This window comes from Vipera ursinii (genome assembly GCF_947247035.1).
Source record: "Vipera ursinii genome assembly, chromosome: 2".
In the NCBI taxonomy this organism is placed as follows: Eukaryota; Metazoa; Chordata; class Lepidosauria; order Squamata; family Viperidae; genus Vipera; species Vipera ursinii.
In genome coordinates, this window is record NC_139513.1 from 70,245,094 (window position 1) to 70,270,913 (window position 25,820).

At 40.3% G+C, this 25,820-nt stretch overlaps 1 protein-coding gene across 1 annotated transcript in view; it reads left to right on the forward strand.

The window, feature by feature from the left end:
• Window positions 1-3,139: 3,139 nt before the first annotated feature.
• Window positions 3,140-25,820, forward strand: part of ZMYND10 (zinc finger MYND-type containing 10) — a gene marked incomplete at its 3' end in the record, with an annotated part of 28,346 nt that continues 5,665 nt past the window's right edge. The window contains exons 1-9 of the mRNA XM_083355346.1: window positions 3,140-3,252; window positions 10,922-11,030; window positions 13,109-13,225; window positions 14,010-14,063; window positions 15,945-16,097; window positions 17,075-17,163; window positions 18,619-18,719; window positions 21,546-21,718; window positions 24,521-24,646. Coding sequence (XP_083211472.1) covers window positions 3,155-3,252; window positions 10,922-11,030; window positions 13,109-13,225; window positions 14,010-14,063; window positions 15,945-16,097; window positions 17,075-17,163; window positions 18,619-18,719; window positions 21,546-21,718; window positions 24,521-24,646 — 1,020 coding nt within the window. The 5' untranslated portion in view covers window positions 3,140-3,154. The remainder of the gene's footprint in view (window positions 3,253-10,921; window positions 11,031-13,108; window positions 13,226-14,009; window positions 14,064-15,944; window positions 16,098-17,074; window positions 17,164-18,618; window positions 18,720-21,545; window positions 21,719-24,520; window positions 24,647-25,820) is intronic.

Consider the following 25,820-nt stretch of genomic DNA (forward strand, 5'->3'; position numbering starts at 1 on the left):
GGGCAGTGCTTTTTTTGTAAAAGAAAAAGGTGCCGGAACTCACACATGTCATACAACCTGCCTTGACTACCCTACAAGGTTCCATCCAAAAAAGGTGCCGGAACTTCGTTCTGAGCATTCTACGACAAAAAAAGCCCTGAGTATGGGGATGCTGCAATGGCCACAACTTTCATTTGCAATCTCCTTTTTCTGTGCCACTTCAAGTGGCTAACTGAGTAAGTGATAAGCAAGGACTACCAGTATTAATTTGAAACCACACTGCGGATATTTCTCCCATAAGACCTCCCAGAAGCACTTTATCACGTTTACTTAGATGTCTTTTGTATGTGTGGGAGAGGGTCATTTCCAAATACAGCACTGGACTGTATCTCCCCTGTAATTTTCATTTTCTAAGAGTGCTCTATATAGATGCATACATAAACATACACAGAGGATACAAAGGCATTGCTGGAACTGAGCAAAAGTTGTTTGTAGTATGTTAATATCTACATGTCCTATGCTATTTGTGACTATAGTAGCAAGTTTATATATTTGGCAAATCCATACATCTTAGCTGGCCTAAAGTTCTGTAACAGTTTACCAACTTTTTACATTCTATTACTGCTGCATTCTATTAAATTGTTCTTGATTGATTCACTGTGTCATCAATTTCAACTCTTAGTGGCCACATAGATTTGCTGCCTGAGTTCATCTCAGCTGATGGAAATTATTATTTTAAAAGTATATTCTCTGAATCTGTAATTTCTATTTTAGAGAGGTGCTCCATAAACCTTGAGAGGGAAAAGACATATGAGTCTAAATTGTATCTCAGATTGACCTTTTTGTGCTTTTTTCCTCTGCCATCTTGATAAAACTGAGTGTTATGATTTATGTTTTTGGGGTAGATAGCTGTTGAGCACATAAAGGAAGATTTTTGACTACTGTCATTTCAGGTAGAAAAAAACCTTAGGTTACCAGGAGAGTGTTCTGATTTGTAAAAACAGTATTTGAGAATAAAATGGGTATTTTAGCATTGTAATTACAGCCTACTGTGTACCTTAGGGATTAAAGATGTATAACTTCTACTTTAGATGAAACCTGAACATATTTCTGTTTTGTCCTGATTGCAGCTATATTCATATTTATACTTTCATTTCTTTAAGGGTTTATCTCTTGTATGCATTTTGTTGTTGTTCATAACAATTCTGTATGGCAAGTTAGGTACCAAGTAAATACCAGTAGCTCCAAAAAATCAAAGTTAGCTCATGGAAGGATTTGCATATGCTCTCCTTAAATCCAGCCCGCATTCTATTTGTTGATGTTCCTGATCAAGATTAGTGTTCCTCCTTGCTTGTAACCAATGAGCTGTCAGTACTCTGGTCAAATTGATATCATGTGCCAGATTAGAATGTGATCGAGTAGTCTGTGGTTTATTGCTGTTGTGCAAGATTTGTAAGGTGTAGGTAATCCACTTTACTTAGCTAAAACAAAACTAACTATAAATAAATCTGGATGGGGACCACAGAATAGAATTAGGAATAGAATAGAATAGAATAGAATTAGGAATAGAATAGAATAGAATTAGGAATAGAATAGAATAGAATTAGGAATAGAATAGAATAGAATAGAATAGAATGGGACCTTGGAGGTCTTCTAGTTCAAAGCCCCACTTAGGCAGGAAATCCTATACCAGGGGTGTCAAATTGTTGGCCCGCAGGCCAGATGCGTCACAGCAAAACCAAGCCCATCCCATTGTCGGCGATGGAAAAAAAAGTCACAATATGTCATGACACATCACATGACATTGTGAGTTCGACACCCCTGCCCTATACCATTTCAGACAAATGGTTGTCCAATCTCAAAAAATGTCCAGTGTTGGAGCATTCACAACTTCTGGAGGCAAGTTGTTCCACTGATTGTTCTAACTGACAGGAAATTTTTTCTTAGTTCTAGGTTCCTTCTCTCCTTGATTAGTTTCCATCCATTGCTTCTTGTACTGCCCTCAGATGCTTTGGAGAACAGCTTGACTCCTTCTTTTTGTGGCAACTCTTGAGATTTTGGAACACTGCTATCATGTCACCCCTAGCCCTTCTTTTCATTAAACTAGACATACCCAATTCCAGCAACCGTTCCTTATATGTTTTAGCGTCCAGTTCCCTGATCATTTTTGTTGCTCTCCTCTGCACTCTTTCTAGAATTTCAACATCATTTTTTCATTGCGGTGACCAAAATTGGATGCAGTATTCCAAGCGTGGCATTATAAGGCAGTATTAACACTTCATGTGATCTTCCCTCTGTTAATGCAGCCTAGCGCTGTGTTGGATTTTTTGGCAGCTGCAGCACACTGCTGGCTCATATTGAAGTGTTTGTCCACTAGGACTCCGAGATCACAGTTACTGCTATTGAGTAAAGTACCACCTATACCAGGGGTAGGCAACCTCGGCTCTTTTACGACTATGCTGACTCAGGAATTCTGGGAGTTGAAGTCCATGAGTCATAAAAGAGCCGAGGTTGCCTAGCCCGACCTTTACTTATACTGTACCTATGATTTGTTTTTTCTTGCCTAAATGTAGAACCTTACCACTAGGCCAGGGGTAGGCAACCTCGGCTCTTTTATGACTCATGGACTTCAACTCCCAGAATTCCTGAGCCAGCTTGGCTGGCTCAGGAATTCTGGGAGTTGAAGTCCATGAGTCATAAAAGAGCCGAGGTTGCCTACCCCTGCACTAGGCTTTCCTGGGCAATTTCACGGGGACTGGCGAATTCAGAGAGTTGAAATCTAGACGTCTTATCATTGCCAAGTTTGAGAAACACCAGAACTAAGCTAAGCAGGGAAGCCAAAAGACAGAAACATGAAATCATTAGGAGACAATGATTTGCGAGGAGCTTGGTTCTGCAAACCGGAGTATTGTATAAATCCCGTTAAGCCGTCCATTGATTGATTTCCAAGTAACCCCTCCTCCCAAATGTCTCATGCTATGAATTTATGGGCTAGCACGTGGAACAAACCCAGCCTACGAAATCCCTAGTGGTCGCGCTCGTAATTCCCTACGCCCAGCCGGCAGCGAGAAGCCTCAATGCCGGGGGGCCGCCGCTAGAGGGAGGAGCATCTCGAGAGCAAGCGCTCGTCACCACGGCAACGGCGTCAGGCCTTGATCTTTTTCGGGCCTGCGCCATGGAGGATCTCTTGCCAGAGATTTTGATGCCGGGCGAAGCCGAAACCTTGGTGGAGTCGTTCAGGAGTTTCCAGCTACGGGATATCGGAAGCCATGAGTACGGGGGAGGAGGTGGGGCGGGTGGTGCGATGGGGAGAAACTCGCGACGGCTTGTTTCGGCTTTGCTTTGGGGTTGAATGTCAGCCGGAGGAGCTACGGGCCACTTTCCTTTCTCCGAGCAGCCCCTCCTGCTTATTCTTTTACAGCAGTGGTCTTCAAACTCAGACTTTTTATGACTCGTGGACTTCAACTCCCAGAATTCCTCAGCCAGGCATGCTGGCTGAGGAATTCTGGGAGTTGAAGTCCACGAGTCATAAAAGGGCCGAGTTTGAAGACCTCTGTTTTACAGAGATGGCAGAGAGGTCCTTGAATGAATGAATGAATGAATGAATGAATGAATGAATGAATGAATGAATGAATGAATGAATGAATAACTAACTAGCTAACTAACTAACTTAACTTAACTTGTTAGGTTTCTGCCTGACAGCGGGCCGTTGTTATTTTCAAAAGACCTCAGTCGTGTTTTCCCATGTACTGTATTTGAAGGTATGGGATAAGAAAAAGAACAAGCATAGACGACCCTTGAAGGGCGAAGTTGGGAGGGACGCTGGCAAGACATTCTGCTTGGAACTGCCATTCCACCTAAAAGGAAGATCAAAACGTTGGGGCAAATCCTTTTTTATATCCGTTCCATTGCTGCAGTTGGAAATACGGTAGGAGTGGACAAGGAAAGAGGTGATAAGTGGATTCAATGTTTATATCCTAATGGAAGAGAAGATGGTAAGAAATACCATCAAAGCCTGGGCCATCTCTGTGGTTCGATACATTTCTTGAATTTATTTACTGGACACAAGCTAAACTGGACAGCTTGGATTGATAAACAAGAAAACTGATGACTACTATGCATTAATCCTCTTCATGATATTGATAATTATACCTGCCTCACAGAAATGGAGGCAGAGGTTTATTTCAAATGAAACAACTGCTGAAGAAAGAAAAGTGCGCATTGGGTGATTTATGAAGAAGACATCTGAGAACAAACATTGATGCAAGGTAAAAATTGGCACTTTTTAAAAGTGCAGGAATCAAAAAGTGAATATCGAAATAATGTAATAAAAACAAGAACAGAATGCTGGCAACAAAAAGCATTACATGGTCAATTTCTACAAAAGATAGACAGGAAAATGGATAAAGATAAAACGTAGCAATGGCTTACAACTGGAACATTTAAAAAAGAAACCAAAGATTTGATTTTGGCTATGCAAAAGCAAGCTGTTTGAATTAATGCAATCATGGGCAGAATTGGGGGGGGGGAATCATTCAAAGAGCAGAAAAAAGCAACAGAACATATACTCAGCTCGTTCAAGATTACCCAAATTGATTATAAACAATGATATATCACAATAAAATGATTCATTGAAACATCTCTAAAACTTCCACTTTCCCATTATTACAATCATTCTTGCTTATTAACCTAAACTCACAATTTTATTTGCACTTATCTAAAAAGTTGTATTTCCATCCCATATCACGAGATTTTTATTAGATCTGAGACCATTTTTTCCTAGTCTTCTGCAGTAATCATTTCCCAAATCAGCTTTAGAAAGAGATTTAGAGCAAAAGATTTTACAGAACAGAGAGGGCTATAGACTAATTCCATGGCCAGTACCTACTCCATTGGCAGAGAGGTATAGTTGAATGCATTTGACAAAGAAGACCACAACCTACTGTAATGTATTGGGCTTTGTTTTACTGAGTGTATCATGTGGGTTTTGATTGCTGGAAGGTTGCTTAAGCAGGGAGGTGGCAAACGGCTCCCAGCTCCTCAGACAACCCGTCTCCAGTGCCGCCATTGGTTGCTTCTAGGGTGGCAATAGGTTGCTTTAAACCTATTGGCCGCCGCCTAGAGGACAGGGTATAAATAGCTGCATTTGCAGCCCTGTTTCCCCAGTTCAGTTCCTGCAAGCAAATAAAGAATGTTTCTGACTGAACTCACTCGCCTCGTCTCTTCGCTCAAGCAAAGAACCCAGTACACAACTGGCGATGAAGGTGGGATCCTGCTTCTCCAAAAGAGCTGAGAGTCACTAGGGGAGAGGCTGGAACGCGCCTGGCGGGAAAGCAATTCCTCCTCCCACAGCCACACTAGTGACCACACACCTGGAGAATCTGTCCCTGGGCACACGGAGAAGCAGGACAAGAAGACGACGAGCCCTAGCCGCGAAGACCAACCTGAAATGGCGAAGGTCGGAAAGCTGGAAGAATTTGACATAGCTCACCCAGAAAGATGGTCTTCATATCTATCCAGGGTCGAGAACTACCTCCGCGCCAATCAAGTCGTCGAGCATGGCCTGAAGGCCGCTACGCTACTGTGTGTTTGTGGCCCAGCCACATTCGACATCGCAGAGAACGTGTTCACGCTGATGCCATTGGAGTCCATAACATTCACGAACTTGAAGAAATGGCTCGGTGACCACTTCCAGCCCAAGCTGTCGGTAATCACTTGGCCCCACGCATTCGAACAGAGGGTTCAATGGCCGGGTGAAACAGCGTCCAAATTAATCGCGGTGTTGAGGCCTGTGCCAGTTCTCTGGGACCGACTCGTCTGCAGCATCCGGAATCGAGAATTGCAACAAAAGCTCTTCGCCAAAGAGACACTGTCATTTCCAGACGCGCTGAAAGAGATAATGGTGTACAAAGCCGCCGGCAGGGCCGTACAAGCCATGCAGCCCGCCAAAACAGCACAGCACGAGGAGGCCGTCCACCATGAGGACGCTGAATATGCTGAAGACTCCGACGACAACACAGAAGTTGACAAGCTCCAGAGGCATGATGACCAACAACGTTGCAGCAACAAGCAACAAGAGATGACTTACAAGGCAGATCCCTTCCTTAGGTGCCCAGGGTGTGGCGGCTGCCACCAATGTTTGGACTGTAGGTTCTGGACAGCCACGTGCCGGGCCTGCGGGAAGACCGGCCACATTGCATCCATCTGCAGAGGTCGCCAGAGGGACTGGCAATCGAAGCGCCAGTCGGACATTCTGATCAGGAGAGGTACCGGGGCCATGGGGCTGTTTAGCATAGGGTTTTGCTCCAGCCGCAGAAGCGTTTGCCACACGGGAGCTCACTGCCCCATTAAGCCAAAATTTCGACTTCAGGTCAAGCTGCAAGGGGTCCCTTGCAAGATGGAGCTGGACACGGGCTCAGGTGTGTCCATTATATCACTTGAAACATTTAACTTAGTCTGCAATCGCAGCAAGAGATAGGCCAAGCTCAGGCCATGTGACATTATACTGACCAACTTCCAGAATGCCAGAGTCGCAGTCAAGGGCGAGGCCACACTGGCCGTCAAATTTAAGGGGTTTTCTGGGCACCTGGACGTTGTCGTAACGGGGTCAGCAAACGAGCCTGATCGGGCTTGATTGGTTTGATGCATTAGGCATCCAGGTAACCGGTATCAACCGGACGCAAGTCGCGAGTCTAGTGACAGTATGCGAGGAGTTCGCAGATGCGTTTGACTCAGGTCTAGGGACTTACACAGGCCCGCCAATAACATTTAAACTACCGTAGATCCTACTGTAATGCCGGTCAGGATTAAACCTCGTAGAGTGCCATTTGCTCTTAAACACAAGATAGACGCTGAATTAGATAAGCTTGTAGAACAAGGGATACTACAGCCTGTAGATGGGGGTGAATGGGAAACCCCAATCGTCATGCCACTAAAAGCCAATGGAGAGGTCAGAATTTGTGCTGATTACAAGTGCACAATTAATCGCGCACTCAAACAGCATGTGTACCCGGTGCCAGTAGTGAGCCACATCCTGGCATCACTGTAAGGGGGTACAGTTTTTGCAAAGTTAGATTTGGCTCAGGCCTACTAACAGCTCCCTGTGGACGAGGCCACAGCTGCGGCACAGACTATCGTAACCCACAGAGGGGCTTTTAAAGTAAAATGCCTGTAATTCGGGGTTAGTGTACCCCCTGGCATTTTTCAAAGCATTATGGAGCGTACGCTCAAGGGCATTCCAGGGGTCTGCCCCTATTTCGATGATTTGCTCATCGCCGGTGAGTCCACTGAGGTACTTGCGAGGAGTCTCAGAGCCGTCCTTCAATGGCGTTGCAAAGCGGGCCTTAAACTTAAGAAAAACAAGTGTAGCATAGGAGTCCCTTCAACTGAGTTCTTGGGTTTCCGTATCGATGCCGATGGCATCCACCCTGCCGAGTCCAAATTGAAAGCCATTCAGATGGCACCCAGCCCCATGACAAAGGGAGAGCTTCAGGCATTCCTAGGCCTCCTAAATTTCTACCATGCATTCCTTCCTAACAAGGCCGCAGTGGCAGAGCCGTTAGACCAGCTCTTGAATAAAAACACTGCTTGGAAATGGACCAAGGTACATGAAAGCAGCTTCAAGGCATTGAAGGCCCTACTGTCCATCGATGCCAGTGTGCCTTGCGTGTGATGCATCCCCATATGGGGTGGCGGCTGTTTTAAGCCACTTGGAGAGTGATGGGACTCAAGTCCCAATTGCTTCCTATTCCAGGACACTGTCCTTCGCAGAGCATAATTATGCACAAATTGATAAAGAGGCATTGGCCATCATAGCTGGAGTAAAAAAATTCCACGACTACTTGTATGGCAGGGACTTCACGGTCTTCACAGACCATAAACCGCTATTGGGGTTATTCACTACAGACAGACAGACACCCCACATTTTATCCCTTAGGATGTTAAGATGGTCTATCTTTTTATCGGCCTACAGTTTCAGGCTAAGTCACAAACCCGGCAAAGATATGGGCCATGCAGGCTTCCACTGCCTCAAATCAAGCGAGATCCGGCCCCAGCGGCCCGCATTTTGTCTATTCAGGACTTGCCGGAGTTTCCCCTCAACGCTGGGGATGTACCTGCAGAAACTGCTGCAGACAAGATTCTAAGTAGAGTGCTATCCTGGGTTCACATGGGGTGGCTGGAAAACAGTCCTGGACCCAAGTTCCAGAGCTACTTCACACATAGACACGAGCTCTCAGCTCACAAGGGTTGTATTCTATGGGGGAGCAGGGTCATTGTCCCCACTTCATTAAAGGACAAGGTATTGCAATTGCTTCATGAAGGTCATCCAGGTATTGTTCGGATGAAAGCATTGGCACGAAGCTATTTATGGTGGCCAGGATTAGATAAAGCCAATGAAGCTCAAGTACCTGGATGTTACACATGTCAGCAGTCTAGGCCTGAAATGCCACACGCTCCTGTCCATAGATGGGAGGAGACACATACTCCCTGGTCGAGGATTCATATTGATTTCGCTGGGCCCTTTCAGGGGCAGCTATTTTTTATAGTGGTCGACAGCCACTCTAAATGGCTGGAAGTTATTCCAATCGCGAAGATGACTACTGCTAAGACCATCCAGGTGCTTAGGAAACTCTTTGCAATGCACGGGTTGCCGAACGTTGTAGTGTCCAATAACGGGGCCCAATTCACAGCGGCAGAATTTCAGGCCTTCTTGAGGACTAACCTGATTAGGCACGCGACATCGGCTCCATTTCATCTGTCTAGCAACAGGCAAGCTGAACGAATGGTGCACACTACAAAGGAGTCACTGAAGCACATAGTGACTGAGGATTGGCACCACAGATTGGCTGATTTTTTGCTCTGCCAGCATACCACGCCGTGCATGGCAACTGGCAAAAGCCCAGCAGAGCTGCACTTGGGAAGGCGACTAATCACGAAACTGGACAGGTTGCACCCAGACCAGGTGGCAGCAGTCACCTCTTGCCCAAGACCTCCAAGGGGGTTGCAAGTGGGTGAGGAGTGTGGGCCCGGAACTATGAGCATGGGAACTTGTGGGTGCCAGGCAAAATCACTAAAATTTCGGGCCCTCTCTCATACGAAGTGGCCCTAGATGGTGGGCGAGTCATTCGCTGCCATATTGATCAGCTAAAGAAGCGGTTTCCAGAATGGTCACAAAGTGAGGACTTTGACCCAGGTCCAGTCCACGGACCTCAAACCGGCAGCCAGGCCGAACAATTCACATGCTCTGAGGACCCTAGCAGTCAGAGCAACGGGGAGGTGGTCATAGAGGGGCAAAGCCCGGGAGTGCAACATGGGTCTCCTGATGGGGAAAGTCAAACCGAACATTACATTCGCTGTGCTAACTGCGCAAACAATGGACTCTGGGGTGGGCTGACCTGGAATGGCCAGCCAGAGAAATTTGAGTCAGCCAGACTCTATGGGACTCAAGGACCCTGGTCTACCCAGCCCGGCAGGCAAGCTGGTAGACCGGGAGCTGCCAGGATCCCCCAGGCGATCCACAAGGGTTTGCAAACCTGCATACTTACAGGATTTTGTCCTAAAATAATTGTTCTGTAATGTTGTGTTGTCACTGAAATTGCTGCTAGTCAAGAAAGCCTCTGCATTAGCGAAATGTGAAACAATGCTGTACTCATGCATACTACTATTTGTATTTTGTAAACTCTGTAATTGCTGTACTTATTTCATTTGTGCTATAATGTGTGTACATTCTAGGGGGGAGGGGTGTAATGTATAGGGCTTTGTTTTACTGAGTGTATCACGTGGGCTTTGATTGCTGGAAGGTTGCTTAAGCAGGCAGCTGGCTAATGGCTCCCAGCTCCTCAGACAACCCGTCTCCAGCGCCGCCATTGGTTGCTTCTAGGGTGGCAATAGGTTGCTTTAAGCCTATTGGTCGCCACCTAGAGGCCAGGGTATAAATAGCTGCATTCGCAGCCCTGTTTCTCCAGTTCGGTTCCTGCAAGCAAATAAAGAATGTTTCTGACTGAACTCACTCGCCTCATCTCTTCGCTCAAGCAAAGAACCCAGTACACAACACTTACTACTTGATAAGATAGAAAAATGTAGGTTAGACAGCATCCGCACCAGATGGATTCGTAACTGGCTGACCAACTGCACTCAGCATGTAGTCCTCAATAGAATAGCATCTACATGGAGGGAAGTATGCAGTGGGGTACCCCAAGGCTCTGTTTTAGACCCAGTGCTCTTCAACTTCTTCATCAATGATTTGGATGAGAGCATAGATGGGGAACTCGTCAAATTTGCAGACAACACCAAGCTGGCAGGAATAGTCAACAGTCCAGAAAAATGTAAGGTTCTACATTTAGGCAAAAAAATCCCCCCCAAAGCCAAATGCACAGGTATAGTATAGGTCAGACATGTCAAACTCATGACGTCACATGTTGTGTGACATATTGGAGCTTTTTTCCCCTTGCCGGCAATGGGGTGGGCGCAGTTTCCTTGTGATGTGTCCGGCCCGCGGCCCGGCAGTTTGACACCCCTGGTATAGGTGATACCTTGCTCAATAGTAGCAACTGTGAGAGGGATCTCGGAGTCCTAGAGGACAACCACTTAAATATGAGCCAGCAGTGTGCTGCAGCTGCCAAAAAAGCCAACACAGTTCTAGGCTGCATTACCAAAGGGGTAGAATCAAGATCACTTGGTGTTAATACCACTTTATAATACCTTGGTAGGACCACACTTGGAATACTACTGCATCTTTGAGATTATTCTCGAAATTGGATTACACTGGAATATATAATAGAGATGATTTAAAAAATAACATTGGCAGGGAAAGCCCCATCCAGCTAGGATGGTTTTAGTTTGAATTATGTAAGTCTGTAGTTACAGTAGTGGATGTAGGGAAGTATTGGACTACCAGCCATAGATAGGAACTGAATACTAACTGCATTATTGTAATTCCTAGGTGGCTACGGCAACAGGAAATGATTGAAAAGCTGAACATGCAAGCCATACTGAGTGCTTCTGCTGGCCATGAGCAGATTCTTATTGAGCTTCTGGTGAATAATGGCAAGGTACAATGAATTCAGCCACTTGGTCACAAGAAAATCATTATATTATGACAAAGGCAACATCGACCTGAGTAAATATGAACTTAATTTGGATCAAACTCTCTTATTATTTATATATTTGGCAATATTGTTATTTAAAAATACATAGCTTTCTAACCTATACATTTAGCAAAAACTGTTAATCTGACTAATGATATAAACATATATGCTGATAATACCTTTGCTCTGGTTATATAAATTCATTGGCAGGATAAAAACAATATGCTTTGTTTGTGGAGATTCTCCAGGTCAGGGTTGTCCCAAAGGTGTTTTTCCTTGAAGATGCTCTGCTTCTCACCAAGAAGCTTCCTCAGTTCTGAACTGATGAGAAGCAAAACATCTTCAAGGAAAAACAAAGTCCAGTTCCCTTTTGAAAGAGCACTTTTGGGACAATAGGTTTCATTAGTGCTTTGTCAATTTCCCAACTTAACTGCAGCCCTATTGCTAAATTATGGAGAAATAACTTATCTGGAACGAATGGTTTTGACTGTATATGTAAACTATAACCCTACTGGAGAAAACACGATGAAGCAAACCTACTAAGGGCCTGCATAGCATGAAAGAGATACAGATATGTATTCTTTACAAAGCAAAATATGTTCCCATTATTGTTACAAATAATATTTCTTGTCTTCCTGAGTACCTATTAGACCTCTCAGCGGCTTTTGATACCATCGACCATGGTATCTTACTGCGGCGTCTCAGGAGATTGGGAGTGTGAGGCACTGTTCTTCAGTGGTTCTCCTCCTACCTTCTGGAACGTTCACAGTCGGTGTTGGGTGGGCAGAGATCGACCCCGAGACCTCTCATTTATGGAGTTCCTCAGGGGTCGGTCCTCTCACCTCTCCTGTTTAACATCTATATGAAGCCGCTAGGTGAGATCATCCGTGGTTTTGGAGTGGGATATCATCAGTATGCTGATGACACCCAGCTTTTCATCTCGACCCCAAACCACCCCAGTGATGCCCTCAACGTGATGTCCCGTGGCCTGGAAGCGGTCCGCGTCTGGATGGGGAGGAACAGGCTTCAACTCAACCCGGACAAGACTGAATGGCTGTACATACCGGCATGTCAGGAAATTCACATTATTCCATCTCTTAATATTGGGGGCGAGTTATTACCCCCCGTAGATAAGGCTCGCAATTTGGGTGTCCTCTTAGATTCACAGCTCTCCTTAGAAGATCATATAGGAGCTGTGACTAGAGGGGCCTTTGCCCAGGTTCGTCTAGTGCGCCAGTTGCGACCCTATCTGGACCTGGATGCCTTGCGTACAGTCACTCATGCACTTGTGACCTCTCGTCTAGACTACTGCAATGCTCTTTACATAGGGCTGCCCTTGAGAACCACTTGGAAGCTTCAGCTGGTACAGAGTGCAGCTGCACGAGTTCTTTTGGGGGTCTCCCGATACTCCCATATTACACCTCTGCTCCGTGAGCTGCACTGGCTTCCAGTTGCCTTCCGGGTGAAATTCAAGGTGCTGGTGATGACATACAAAGCCCTACATGGCATGGGTCCGGATTACCTTCGGGAGCACCTACTGCCAGCGTCAACTTCCCTCCGTCCTGTACGTTCCCACAGAGAGGGCCTCCTCAGGGTACCACCGGCCAGAGAATGTCGGCTGGTGACCCCCAGGGGGAGAGCATTCTCGGTGGGTGCACCAATCCTTTGGAACCGCTTACCGGCTGAACTCCGGATGGCCCCCGACCTTCGCTCCTTCCGGCGTGATCTAAAAACTTATCTATTCGAACAAGCCGGCCTGGCCTGATGGATTTGGGTTTTAATATTATTTTAACCAATGTATTTTTATTTTTATTGCCCTGTACACCGCCCTGAGTCCTTCAGGAGAAGGGCGGTATATAAATCAAATAAATAAATAAATAAATAAATAAAATAAAAATAGAAATAAAATGAGAAAGCCTTCGGCTTGGATTTGTCTCTATGAATTCAGCCATCAGACAGAACTTTCCCAGGTCTGACATGTTTCCTGTTATCCATGATCTCAACCTTGCAAACGGTATACTTAATTTATCCATTCTGTGTAGATCCCAACTCTCATTGAAGAATTAATTACTGTGGCCATTTGGAAGCAAAAGATCTTCCCTATACTATGCAAACTGGAGGATTTCCAACCTAAAAGCACTTTTCCTTTGTATTTAGTGGTATGTATGAAAAATGCTTGGAATCAACCTTTGTATAATTGCTATTAGAACACAAAGCTTCCTGTAAGATCTATTTACCAAATGATGCTTCTGATATTTATTTGCTAGAGTAATCTATATCTTATTTTTTTAAGAGCTAGTATGGGTCAAGCTATTGGATTAAGAACAGGGAGGGCAGTCTTAGCTGTGGAAGTTCATGTGACTTTCTGCCTGTCTTTTTTTTCTCAGTCCAACCTTTTACCGTGAAATTAGAGAAAGGAGTGCAGTATAACTTCTGTTGAGTTTCTCAAAGAAAGAAGAATGTCAACCTTACAAAAGGAAACAGTTCTACATTATGTTGCAGATTATTTTCAATAATTTCTATAAAATATAATGTCAAAACAGAGTCTGTGAAGGAGAGCATCTCTTCAGATGATAGAAAATCAGTTTACACTTTGGATTTCAATATATAATATAGGTTGGCTTGTTTTATACAGAGTAGAAAACATTCAGTGCAGTCTGTTTGGACAGCACAAGCTCAGAACAAGGGAATAGTTCTGAATTCTTCCTCACACTTTGACAAAGGAGAGGAAGGAGAAATAACAATTCACATTGTGTTCAGCTATAGCTTGTTAGGTGGTCTAATTCTTTTGCTGTTTTTAATTCTATGCTTCCTGGTAGCATTTATGTCAAGAGGCCACACAAATACAATATTTTTAATTTCTGATTCCATATTACCTTGTTTTCTGAGAATAATAATATTTGTATTAATTTCTGATTTCTGTCTACTGTTTCTCTTATTCAGCTGCGACATGAAGCTTCAATTATTAATCTCTTGGAGACTGTATTTTTTCACAAGGTAGGCAATAGTTTAACAATGTAAGTAAAGTTTGAAATAAAAAATTCAATTCATAATTTAGACCATTCCAGAAGAAATACAATTATCTGACTGAAGTCTTAGTGCAGCAAGAATTAGAACTTCAATCTAGAAGACAGCAGCTGGTATAAACATATTTTCTTCTATTCCCTTAGTTATGTATATGCCTTGTATCCCATCTTATTTGAAACGGTAATAGGTTCATCTACTAGTACTTTATTTTCAAGTATAATGACTTTGAAATGTCTATTTGTATCTTAACATTTGGCTGAACAAATTCATACAATATTTCATATAATTTCATTCTGGAGACCCAAATGGACTATAAACAATCCTAATAAATAGGAGAACCAATTATAGCTGAACAGTTTGTTGATTTTTTTAAATCAACATTATCTTTCATTTTTTTAACCTGGTGCTCCCCAAACAATAAGGGAAACAATAAGTATATATTTCCCTCCTTTGGAATCATCCTGAACTGAACTAATTTGATGTGCAAGCTAATTTCTCTCAGGTGCTTACTTGCCTGGCATTTATTTGTTTGGAATCCATATTTCAAACTCAACAGCTTTCCACATTTGCATCTAACCATGGCATAAACATACCCTAGATGCTATTTTTTCAGCCATTGTCTTCATCCCATCTGCAACACAAGAGATGGGCGTAAGGTACTTTTAACTATATAGCTATTAAAATAGTATTTCTTCCATTGTTCTGATAAAGCAAAGGCAGCCCCGACATGTATAAAATTGTATTGCTAAGCACATTGATTTGTGCTTTAAATTGTAAGCCGCCCTGAGTCTTCGGAGAAGGGCGGGATATAAATGGGATTTTAAAAAAAAGTATGTTACCTTCAAGGAAAATCAGATGCCTCCAGTGATTCAGAAACAGAACCTTAGAGAAGAAGCAGGGATTGGCAGTGGGGCAGCAATGTTCATTTCACATTGACTCAAGAATAGATGGAGAAATTTCAGCTCGTCTGTGAAAAAAAGTCCTAAGAGCTGTTCAAATTATGCAAAAGAAGTAAGATCACCGCTTCCATAAAGAGTCAGGTGCTCCCTTTAAGAACTGACTAACTCATCTCAATTCTTCCTTTCATAATTACATTAGCATTTCAAATCAAATGAATTTTATTTTAGTATTCTATAAAGAGAGTAAGGAAAAGATGAAACAAAAATGTTCTGCTTTTTAAACTAGATTGAAACTTTTAGATAATGTTAATACTTTCAAGTAATTGACTTTTCTCAATTTGTTGACCTATCTAAATCCTATGATAATCTAGAACAGGGGTGTCAAACTGCCGGCCCGCGGGCTGGATGCATCATCAGGAAACTGCCCACCCCATTGCAATACATCATGCGGTGTCAGGTGACATCGCAGGTTTGACATGTCTGATCTAGAAGGAAGAGACAAGATTCATCCCCAAACTTGACACACATCTGGCCAAGCTTCTTGCTGTTTTCTGTACCATTGTGATCACCCCTGCAAATCTTCCTCAGATAGTTGCTGTCAAACTTTCTGTATTAATACAATTCCATTTTTCTTTACTTTGGGCGAATCCACAATTCATTCCTTAGGAATACAAAACTAGTAAGGTATTTTGCTTGCCTTTGGGAATACAAAATTTTGCATGCCTATCAGGTAGGAAGCTATTTTAGATGGAGAAGGAATTTATTGTACCAAGTCATAAGATACAAAATTATAATTGACAAAGATTGTTTAACTGAGAAACATTTTTCCACATAACCAGTGAGTAGACTAATCTACCAGCTGAGATGAAATTAAAACAGTTTAAGTGATCTTGACATTTGCCTTCATTTTAGAAGATGTTTCTATGAAATATAGCTTGTCTTCTTTGTATAGGAAATCTGTGAATCAGCAGAGGATACCATTCTGGATTTAATAGATTATACCCATAGGAAACTGACCTGGTTAGCAGCTCAAAGTGCCAATGGGAAGATACCATTTGAACAAAAGCTTCAATCTGGGGATCTTGCCAATCTTTCATCAATGCAGGTGAGTGAAAGATATTATCTCTTACTCCTAGGCAGCCACTCTAGGTAAAGGGAAAATACAAGATATCATAATTGAATACAGCTGCAAAATGTTGGGTAGCCATGAAAGAACATTTAAATCTAGTATCTTTATTTTGTGGTGACCTGTGAGTATCCAGAAATGTCACAATCAGTTAGCCCTCTTAAGAGAGAGTAACACACTGCTCTCTCTTCCATCAATTTAACAGCATAATTATCTGCTTGTGCCTAATCTTCCACCAATTGAAATTGGTTGGCCTCAAACTTCCTAGGGTCTTATTTCTTAATAAATCCATGTATTTACATCCAATTATTTATACAGTTTCTTAGTTTTTCTCACAATTATATTCTTTCTGCTTAGCATTTTGCTGACTCTGATCTTCCATCCCAAGATAGAGAACCCAATCTTCTCTATGTTTGGATCACATCCCAAATAAAGACATTACACAATGTCATTGTTCCATTTATTATATTTTCTTCCTCATTTTTTTCTCAATTGTAAGTATTATATATTAGTTTACCACAAATAGCCAATCAACAGCAATAATACTTATTCCCTTGTACAATTATCCAGCACTTTACATTTTTCTTATGAAATTATCTTGGACTTAGGGCATTTAGCAACACACACTTTTTCAGCAACATCATGGAGGGCCATCATACTCCAGACTGCATGGTTATTAAACTCCCAGCAACACATATCTTTTCCCAACTAAGAGTACATTTGGAGCCATCTAAACTCAAGATCAGACCATTATATTTCCTTAACTCATAAAAAGAACAGTCACCACCTAGATATTTAGATTTTGGGAGCAAATTTCCTAGAGTTTTTCTAGGAAAACCTTTTCAGAATTCAGAGGCCACTGCCATGGCTGCCCTCCAAATTTCCAGCCATTCCTTAAAATTTTAGGCACCTCAGATTTTCCCATCTAGTAGGATTGTATTATGCGTCTTTTACAGGAACTAAAGAAACAAGCTGAAATGATGGAGTTTGAGATCTCACTGAGAGCTCTTTCAGTGTTCCGTTTCATTACTGATGTGATAGAGAGGTATGTCAACTTTCCATAAAAGAAATAAGGCACTTGGGAAAGATAATCTTTTCAATAGAAGAGACTATTTGTACTGTAGCCTCAGGGTTGAACTATTGCAGGGGTCCCCAACCTGTGGGTCATGGCCCACTAGTGGGCAGTGAGGTGATTGCAATCGTGCCATGGAAACAGCCAACGAGTATGCACCTGTGCATCTTCACTTGTGCAAGCAGTAGGCGAGCGTGCATGTGTGCTCCATTTGCGTGAGCGGCAGGTGCGCATGCACGCTGCTCATGCAAATGGAGCTGCGTGAGTGCACTTGCCAGCTGCTCGCATGGAACCATCCCCTCTCTTCCCCGCTGGTCCACAAAGCTGGAACGTTCAGGAACTCTGAACTACTGAGTCGTTGGAACTCTCTGAGCTTGGTTGTTTGCTTGTGAAAGTTTCTTTACATTACTAGCTAACATCATCAGCGTTAGTGACTGTGGGGTTCATTCCCTACTTACATACAGTAGATTGCCCTGCCAATGTTGGTGGAGGTGTGGTTTTCTCCTTGGTAACTTGATTGCTTGTCTGAAATTAATCCATGCTTATCTGTGTTGGCTACTGGAAGAGATGTGTTCTGGTCTTTTTTTCCATTTTAACTTTGTTATCTCTATGGAATGGTATATAAATATGGTTTAATTGTATGTTCCTATTGACAGCTGATTTGTATGAATGCCAAGCTTGTAGGAATTCCCTAGTGTTTTGGGATTTGGTTTGATCCAGGATGCTCAGTTTCACAGCTGAGATTGTTGTTGAGTCTGTCCATGTGAGATTAAGAAGTTTTCATGTCTTCTGACTGTTAATGTTCATGGACACTCTGCTAGTCTTCTGACTGTCCTACATATTGGCTGTTACAATTCTTACACTATATGCTGTAGATCAAGAATCCCTAACCCCAGTCATTGACCAGTACCAGTTCACAGCCCATTGGGAACCAGGCGCACAAGTGGTGGGCGAGCACATGAAGCTTTATTTACGCGTGCACAGGATTAGATTGCACACACAAAACTATCCCTTCCGCCTGCAACCACTGCCATCACTGCTGGAGCCAAAAAGGTAGGGGGACCGCTGCTGTAGATGATTCTTGTTTTTTCTGCTTCGACTATTGAGTGTTTTGGTTTAACTTGTTTTGGAGGGCTTTATTGCCAACAAAGGAGAATATGTGTACAGTAGCTCAGGTTTGAAATGAGGAGTCCTTGGTGCTCTCTGAGCTTGCTTGTTTTCTTGCAGATGTTTCATTACCCAAGCTAGGTCACATCATCAGAGCTGTAGTTGCTTTATATGCTACAGAGATGCTATGGGATAATAATCTGTTAGTAGTTTCACACCTTGTGTTGGTTGCGCTATAGTAGTTTGAAAGGTCAGACACTTTTTGGCTAAAATTTTATTTTGTTTTTCACTATATCCTTTTTCTCTCATATACTTTGTCAGTTTGCCAGTAAGTTCTGTGACAAGAATGTTGAATACCCACAATTTTCCATGCCTTCTGGTGCAGCTCTTACAGCATTGTCCATGGACCAATCGTGAAGAAGGTCTGTATCATGTCTTAGAAATTCTCTCTTGTGTATGACAAAGTAATGTAGTCAACATTTCTATGTTCTTTTTTTTTAATTAGGAAAGAATGGATTTTTGAAAATCTGACCTTTTCTGATTGATACTTCTTTTTTCCATTGGTTAAAATATTATTAAAGCACCTATTGATTAAATTCTTGATTGTTTCTAAATACAGTTTAGGATTTTGAGATAAATTAGGAAATTCTTCCAAACCTCAAGACATTTTAATGCCATTTGTCCTCTGTGTTTCTATCAGCACATATGATATTTCAATACGTCTAACAAATGCCTCTCTGGGTTATTTTTTAAAACTGTGCACTTCATTCAGAGCAGAAGTTTTGGAACACATACAAGGCATCTTTTCAAATATTTAAAGCAGCCATGTCTTTTTATAGGGTAGATGTCTTTGGAAACTATTCCTGGCTATCACTGCACATAGCTGTTTGTATAACCCACAAATGTAAACAGATAGGAGTTGCGTGAGTCTGAAAAAAGACACGGCTACTTTAGTTATTCAAAAAGACAAGCTTCTGATGTCATTCCCATATCCTGAAAGGCTTTGCCCTATCATTTCCCATCATTTTTGGAAGGCTCTGCCCAACGTTTACTATTTTCATTACCTTCTGGACTTTAGCTGATGCAATTTGTGCTTGATTTCATTTTATATTCATTTCAGTAAATCTAATTAGTATTTTGTTTGTATATGGCTCTTCATGTATGCATGTGACAGATTTATTTTCATCAGATATCTCTCTCAGTAATTTCTGTCTTGTTTATTTGCATTTATCTGTACTTGGCTTTTTCTCTTTTTTAAATATCTCTAATGGGGGTTTTGCCTCAGGAATGCCTGCCTGGAAAGATAAACAGAAGAATAAGGAACAAATGTAACAATCCATTTAAACAAGCTGTGATGCCTGCTGATGGGTTTCCTTTCCACACACAAATAGTCCTTAACTTACAACCGCAATTGGAACCCCAATTTTGATTGCTAAGCAGGTCATAATGTGACTAGACCCAGTTTTAGAATCATTATTACATGGCCATTAAGAAAATCGCTGCAATGTTTATGCAAATCCGGCTTCCCCAGTTAATCTGCTTGTTGGTAACCATCTGGGAAGGTAAAAGTCACGATCACATGACTACAAGACACTGCAACTATCATTAATTAGAGTGGCAGCCAAGCATCTGAACTACCATCATGTGACTGCAGGGGGTGGTACAATGGTCATATCTTTGAGGACAGGTCATAAGTCACTTTTTTCAAGGCCATCATTACTAGTTCTTAAACAAACAGCTGTAAGTTAAGGATGTGCTGTAATTGTAGGTTGATACATTAGTCTGATGTTACAAACAGAGAACCCCATTTGTTTGAGGAGGGTATTTGTCCAAGAAAGATATTAAGGGCATCTCAAAATAAAATTGAATTTCTGAAAGGCATTGATTTTAAATGAACTCTAAGGTTCAAAAGCCTCAGCAGATGAAAAAAAACCATCTACCTAAAAAAAACCCAACAGCAACCTATATAGGTTATGAAAGCTTATGTTTTCTGAAGTTTCAACAGAGAACAATGTATTGTTATATCTGAAAAGTGTGTTTCATTTCAGCGGAGAAGCGTTTTTCCAATTTATGTCCTCTAGATGTATTTTGACTCACAGATTGGGAATTCTAAGAACTGTAGGCCAAGCACCTCTGGAGAACACCAGGCTTAAAAAAGGTTACTGAGAAAATCCCATTATTATACAGACTCTAACTCTCCATTGTGTGTGTTGTGCTGAAAATATATTTGCAGCATTTTCAGTTGGACCAAAGCAGTTTTTACTATTTTATGCAACTGAAAAATATTACCAGCTCCAAATGGGATCTCCAATCCCACTGACAAAACCATGTCTTCAAGGCTTTGCGGGAAAGCAACAAGGTGGGAGCTAATCTTATCTCTGGAAATGTTATGTCAAAGGGAGGGAGCCATCACAGAGAAGACCCTTTTGCTGGGTCCCATCAGGTGTATTTCCTTGGTAGCTGGGACTCTTAACATGCCCTGCCTTCCTGCTCTGCTGGATGTTATTGAGGAGAGATGATCCATCAAATAATTTGCCCCCTAGCAATGTAGGGCTTTAAAGGTAAAAACCAGCACCTTAAATTGCACCTAGAAGCAGTCAGTGCAGCTCCAGCAAAAGAATTTTTACACATGTATAAAGATGACACATATGTGAATTTGGACTTGTATAAAACGATGAGGGCGTATTTATAGTACCTTCTTCACCTTTCAAGAAATGATATAATTACAGGTAGTCCTCATTTAATGACTGCAATTGTGACTCTGTAGCTAATTGACACTTTCGTTAAGTGAAATATCATGTGACTGTAGCTGACTTTCACTTCAATTCTGCTGCAGTCATTAAACGAATCACATGTCATTAAGCATGACATGTGATTGCAATTTGCAGCTTACTGCTGTTTTTTCCATTATTTTGCTTATGAGAAGCTGGCTATGAAAGTTGCAAATGACAGTCACATGACCATAGATGTTGCAATTGTCATAAATGCAAACCAGTTGCAAAGTGCCTGAATTGCCATAATTTGAATGTAGGGACACTATGACCTTCATAAATTTATGCTGCATGCGAATCAGATCACTTGATTATGGACATGCTACAACTGTTGTAAATTTGAAGTTCAGTCATAAAAGTACTTTTTCATTATTCTCATAAGCTTGAACAGTTGCTAAACAGTGCACCTGTAAATTAATGTTCCGTATGTATCAAACTATTTAATACCAAAATATTTTTTCTTATATTTTTCCTTAGGAAAATTGAGGAAATTTGAGAATGGTTCATGGTATGAAGTTGCCCCTGAAGACCGCATGAAGATGACTAAATTGGATGGGCAAGTGTGGCTTGCTCTTTATAACCTACTCCTTAGCCCAGAATGCCAGCGCAAGTACGAATTCAATAGTTTTAACAAAAGCCAGCTCCTCAAGGTACAGGATTGCAAAACTGGCACACCTTTTATGTGTACTTCAGGTTTTCCTTAGCATGTTTAGACCTAATATTGTATTCTAGTTTTAAACAGTATAGTAGGGAGCAAGAAGGGGATTGTTTTAATATTGCATCAGATGATACCCCTCTCAATATTGGATGTGGAAGATACACACATCCAGATATATATACATATAATGAACAACATAAATAAATTAGAATGAACGTAGGGATGAAAGCCATAACTAAATAAATAAAATCGTAATTCATTCTTAAATAATTAGTAACAAACAAATTTTAACTATGAAATAGGATGTTAAAAACTTTTTAACTTGGAGTCCCCAGGTAATTTTGTTTTAGAATGCTACAGAAATAGAAAATAAATTTGTCAAATTTTGAATGTGGACTTTTCCCCCCTTCAAATATGGGTTTATTTTTGTGTATTAATTATTCACTCACAAATTGTTTGCAAAAAATGGAATTAATATTGTAAATGTACATTAATATATGTTGATACTACCTTATATCATCTAGTTATACAAATACATGTAAAACATATTAAAATGTTAGAGTTTACAATTAGACAAAAATTCAGAATAGCATCACAAGAAAAGAAAACATGCCAAACATACAAGCAGTTTCAGATACTTTGGGGAAAAATCAAAAGCTGCCATCAAAGACTAATAATACTAATATCTTTTTTTTATTTATTTAAAAAGTTTTACAATACATTTTGACTTTAATCCCCCCCTCCCCCACCCCTATCCAACCCTCCCTATCCCTCTCCCCCATTCCCTCCTCCCCCCCCCCCGACTTCCCAGGGTATAAAATCGAAAAACAAAGGTAAACACCCCTATGTTATCCAATAATAAACTATAAATTCTATCTCCCTCTAGCTCACAGAATGAATACAAAGAACATTAATATTACAAATAAGGTAAAAAAGAAAAAAAGGAAAATTTTCCACCTACTATTTGCATTCTCCCACTTTCATCTACTCTTTACATTCTCCCACATTTCTCTAATTTCCAAACAAATTCTCCATTACGCGCCAAAAGCGCCTATCTCTGTTAACCTAATAATCTCCGACCAAACTAAACAATGATCAAAAATAGTTCTTACATGTACCACGCCAAGTGTCTCGCAGTTCCTAATCATCCTTGAGTTCGAATAGAAAAAGTATAAAAAGGTTTAGGCAGTCTCTAAAACAGCTTATTGTTAATTAGGAGCTTGCGTACCCATTCTTAGTTCAACACATACTTTAAGTCCATAACCCTAATATCCTTTTCTAACAAGCAAATGACATCAATCTTAAATTGTGTAAAATATAAAAAAAAACTTTCTCCTCTATAATAATTTTACTCCATTGACATTCTAATTTAAAAATTTAATCAGCAATCTTAACGCCCCAAAACTTTTGGAGCACATCTGTCATGACCCCCAAAACTTCTTTAGACCGCTCCCCTCCCCCATCTTCACTATAAGCACGCTTTGGAAATTCCATAACTTTCTGCTGGTCTTGCTCTTGCTCTCGTCTCGCTAATAATACTAATATCTTTTTACAAATATTAAAAAGTGATATATTAAAATATTTAATTGGTATTTTAAATGCTGTTAAAGTGCATGGATAAAAAGAAGTCAGTATACGGTAATTTACATCAGTTGAAGATATGAATGCATTTCCCTTCTCTCTATCCATCTATCTATATAAACACACAGAGAGAGAGAGAGAGATTGAGAGAAAGACAGAATGAGACAGAGAGAGAATGTATACATGTTCTGTTGTGATCTGATTCAAAGTATGTTGAGCTCAAAATTCTTCTGTTACTTCCAGCTTGGACATTTCTAACAGTCTAGTTCAATAACACAGTCATTTTGTGAACAAATTGCAACATTTCAAATTCAAATCCTTTTTCATGTTTCTGTAAAAGTAGTCTACAAATATTTGCTATGGGATCTTATTTTCAATGTATTTTTATCATTCCATAGATACCACAAAATATTTGATATGGGGACTTTGGTTGTAACATAAATCTCTTGTAAAAGACTTCTTAGTGACCATAGTGCAATACTGTTTATATTCTTAATAGATGGAATGGAATACAAAAATGTTTTAAATTTTTATTTCATTTTTGCACCTAAAGCACAATGACTATTCTATATGCATTAGTTGCTTTAAAAATAAGTTTAACTTTATTGAAGTCTTGTCAAATATCTATTTTTGAAGTGTCGTGTCTCATTTTGGTCACCTATTATCAATGTTCATACTAGTATTGTTTTCTTGTATTTAAAGCTGCGAGCTGCCCAAAGTCTTGTGGAATCAAGCTTCCTTTAAATTGTACAAAAAAGTAAATGAGATTTAAGATGTAATAACTAAAAAAGGGAGTATAATGCCCAAATCAGTGGGCTAGACATTGTTAGAAGGATGGAAAAGTGCATTTTTGGAGCATGACCTCTTAGAGGCCCCAATGTTGACATCATTATTGTCAACCTAGTTCTTGTATGATTAATATACACATATAATTTATTGAAGCGACATAAATTGCAAAAATGGCAAAATGTCTTTTTTATTAGAAAGAAGACAACATATACAGTTATTAGTGATTGGAAACTCTTTACGGTTTTTTTTTGCTAAAAATAGAAAAAAAATGAATTGATGATTGGAGGTGGGCAAATGAGTCTGGCACAGGAGAGATTGCTTAAAGTTCCCATAATATTTTTACAGTCCAGTTTTATAATATAAAATATGCATGTGTCATTTAGAATGCTTTACAATATTTTAGTTTTGTCTTGTCTCTGTTTAGCTTCGTGCCTTCCTGACCGATGTTCTTGTTGACCAATTTCCCAATCTTCTGGAGATGCAGAAATTCCTGAGCCATCTTGCTGTAACAGATCCTGATCCACCCAAGAAGGATCTCATACTGGAGCAAGTAATGTGCATCGCTGCTACTTTTGTCCTATTCTTATATTTCACAAACCCAGAGAATATCATTTCTATATCTCTGATGACACACTAAAATACTGCATTAGCTTTTTGGGATACCAATGGAAAACGATGTAGAGATTCTAGTTATAGTAGCCATTTTACTTGCAAATATGTATTTCATTCTCTCATCAACAAAAGATGTATAAGCAAAGCTACTGCAGCCACTACAATAAAATCTATGAAACCAGAGGAAAGCTTCTAGTTCTCATGATTTTTCTAGTTTTATTATACAAAATGTATAGTTTTTATCTTCTCTTTATTGAAAGCATATGGTTAAACTTAGTCTCTTTTTTCCCATATATTTTATTGATTTTTTAAAACATAAATCAATAGTTGCTAAACAGTGTGTTTGCTGGGTTGACATTTGTAAAGGAAAAATCATTAACAATTGGTTTCTACAATCCATAATCCACATAGTACATTTAGTTGATTTCCCCTTTTCCCCAAAATGTCTTCTTTGCAAACCTTGAATTAATACAGTTCTTATTATTTTGATAAATAAGTTACATATATGATTTTTCCCAATATTCCTAGAAATAATGATCACATCAATATTTCTATCTAATCATTCTAGTTGCCTCATCTTATATCCTGTTACAGTCCTTATTTAGATTTGTTTCTCCCATAAAGTTCAAAATATTCTTGCTGGTTAAGATTTTGTCAACAGTTAATTACATTTAAAGATTTAAATCCATTTTTCCCATATAAACCATCACAACACTTTTACACTTCTTAAAGAATAGGTAAAAACAGTAAACAAAAGGAAAAGAGAGCTAGAGTAAAGAAACATAAAAAGTAAAATACTACTTAAAATATATATTCCTCCTAAGCAAATATATATTCATTCCCAAAATTTCTTATTCTTTTTAACCATATTAAAATATATTTAATCTTTAAATATTCCATTTAATGTGTCTAATCATCTAATCCTTTAACTCTTATTCAAAACTTTTTTCTTTTTTAATACATTATAATTTCCCTAAATTCAAACATATTTAATTATCTAAAACATTTTCTTCATCTAAGCCATTTCAACAATATTATATTACTTATATCAAGAAATAAAATAAAAAGGGAGGGAAAGCATACAGTGTTATTTAAAGAATTCATCCCTCTTA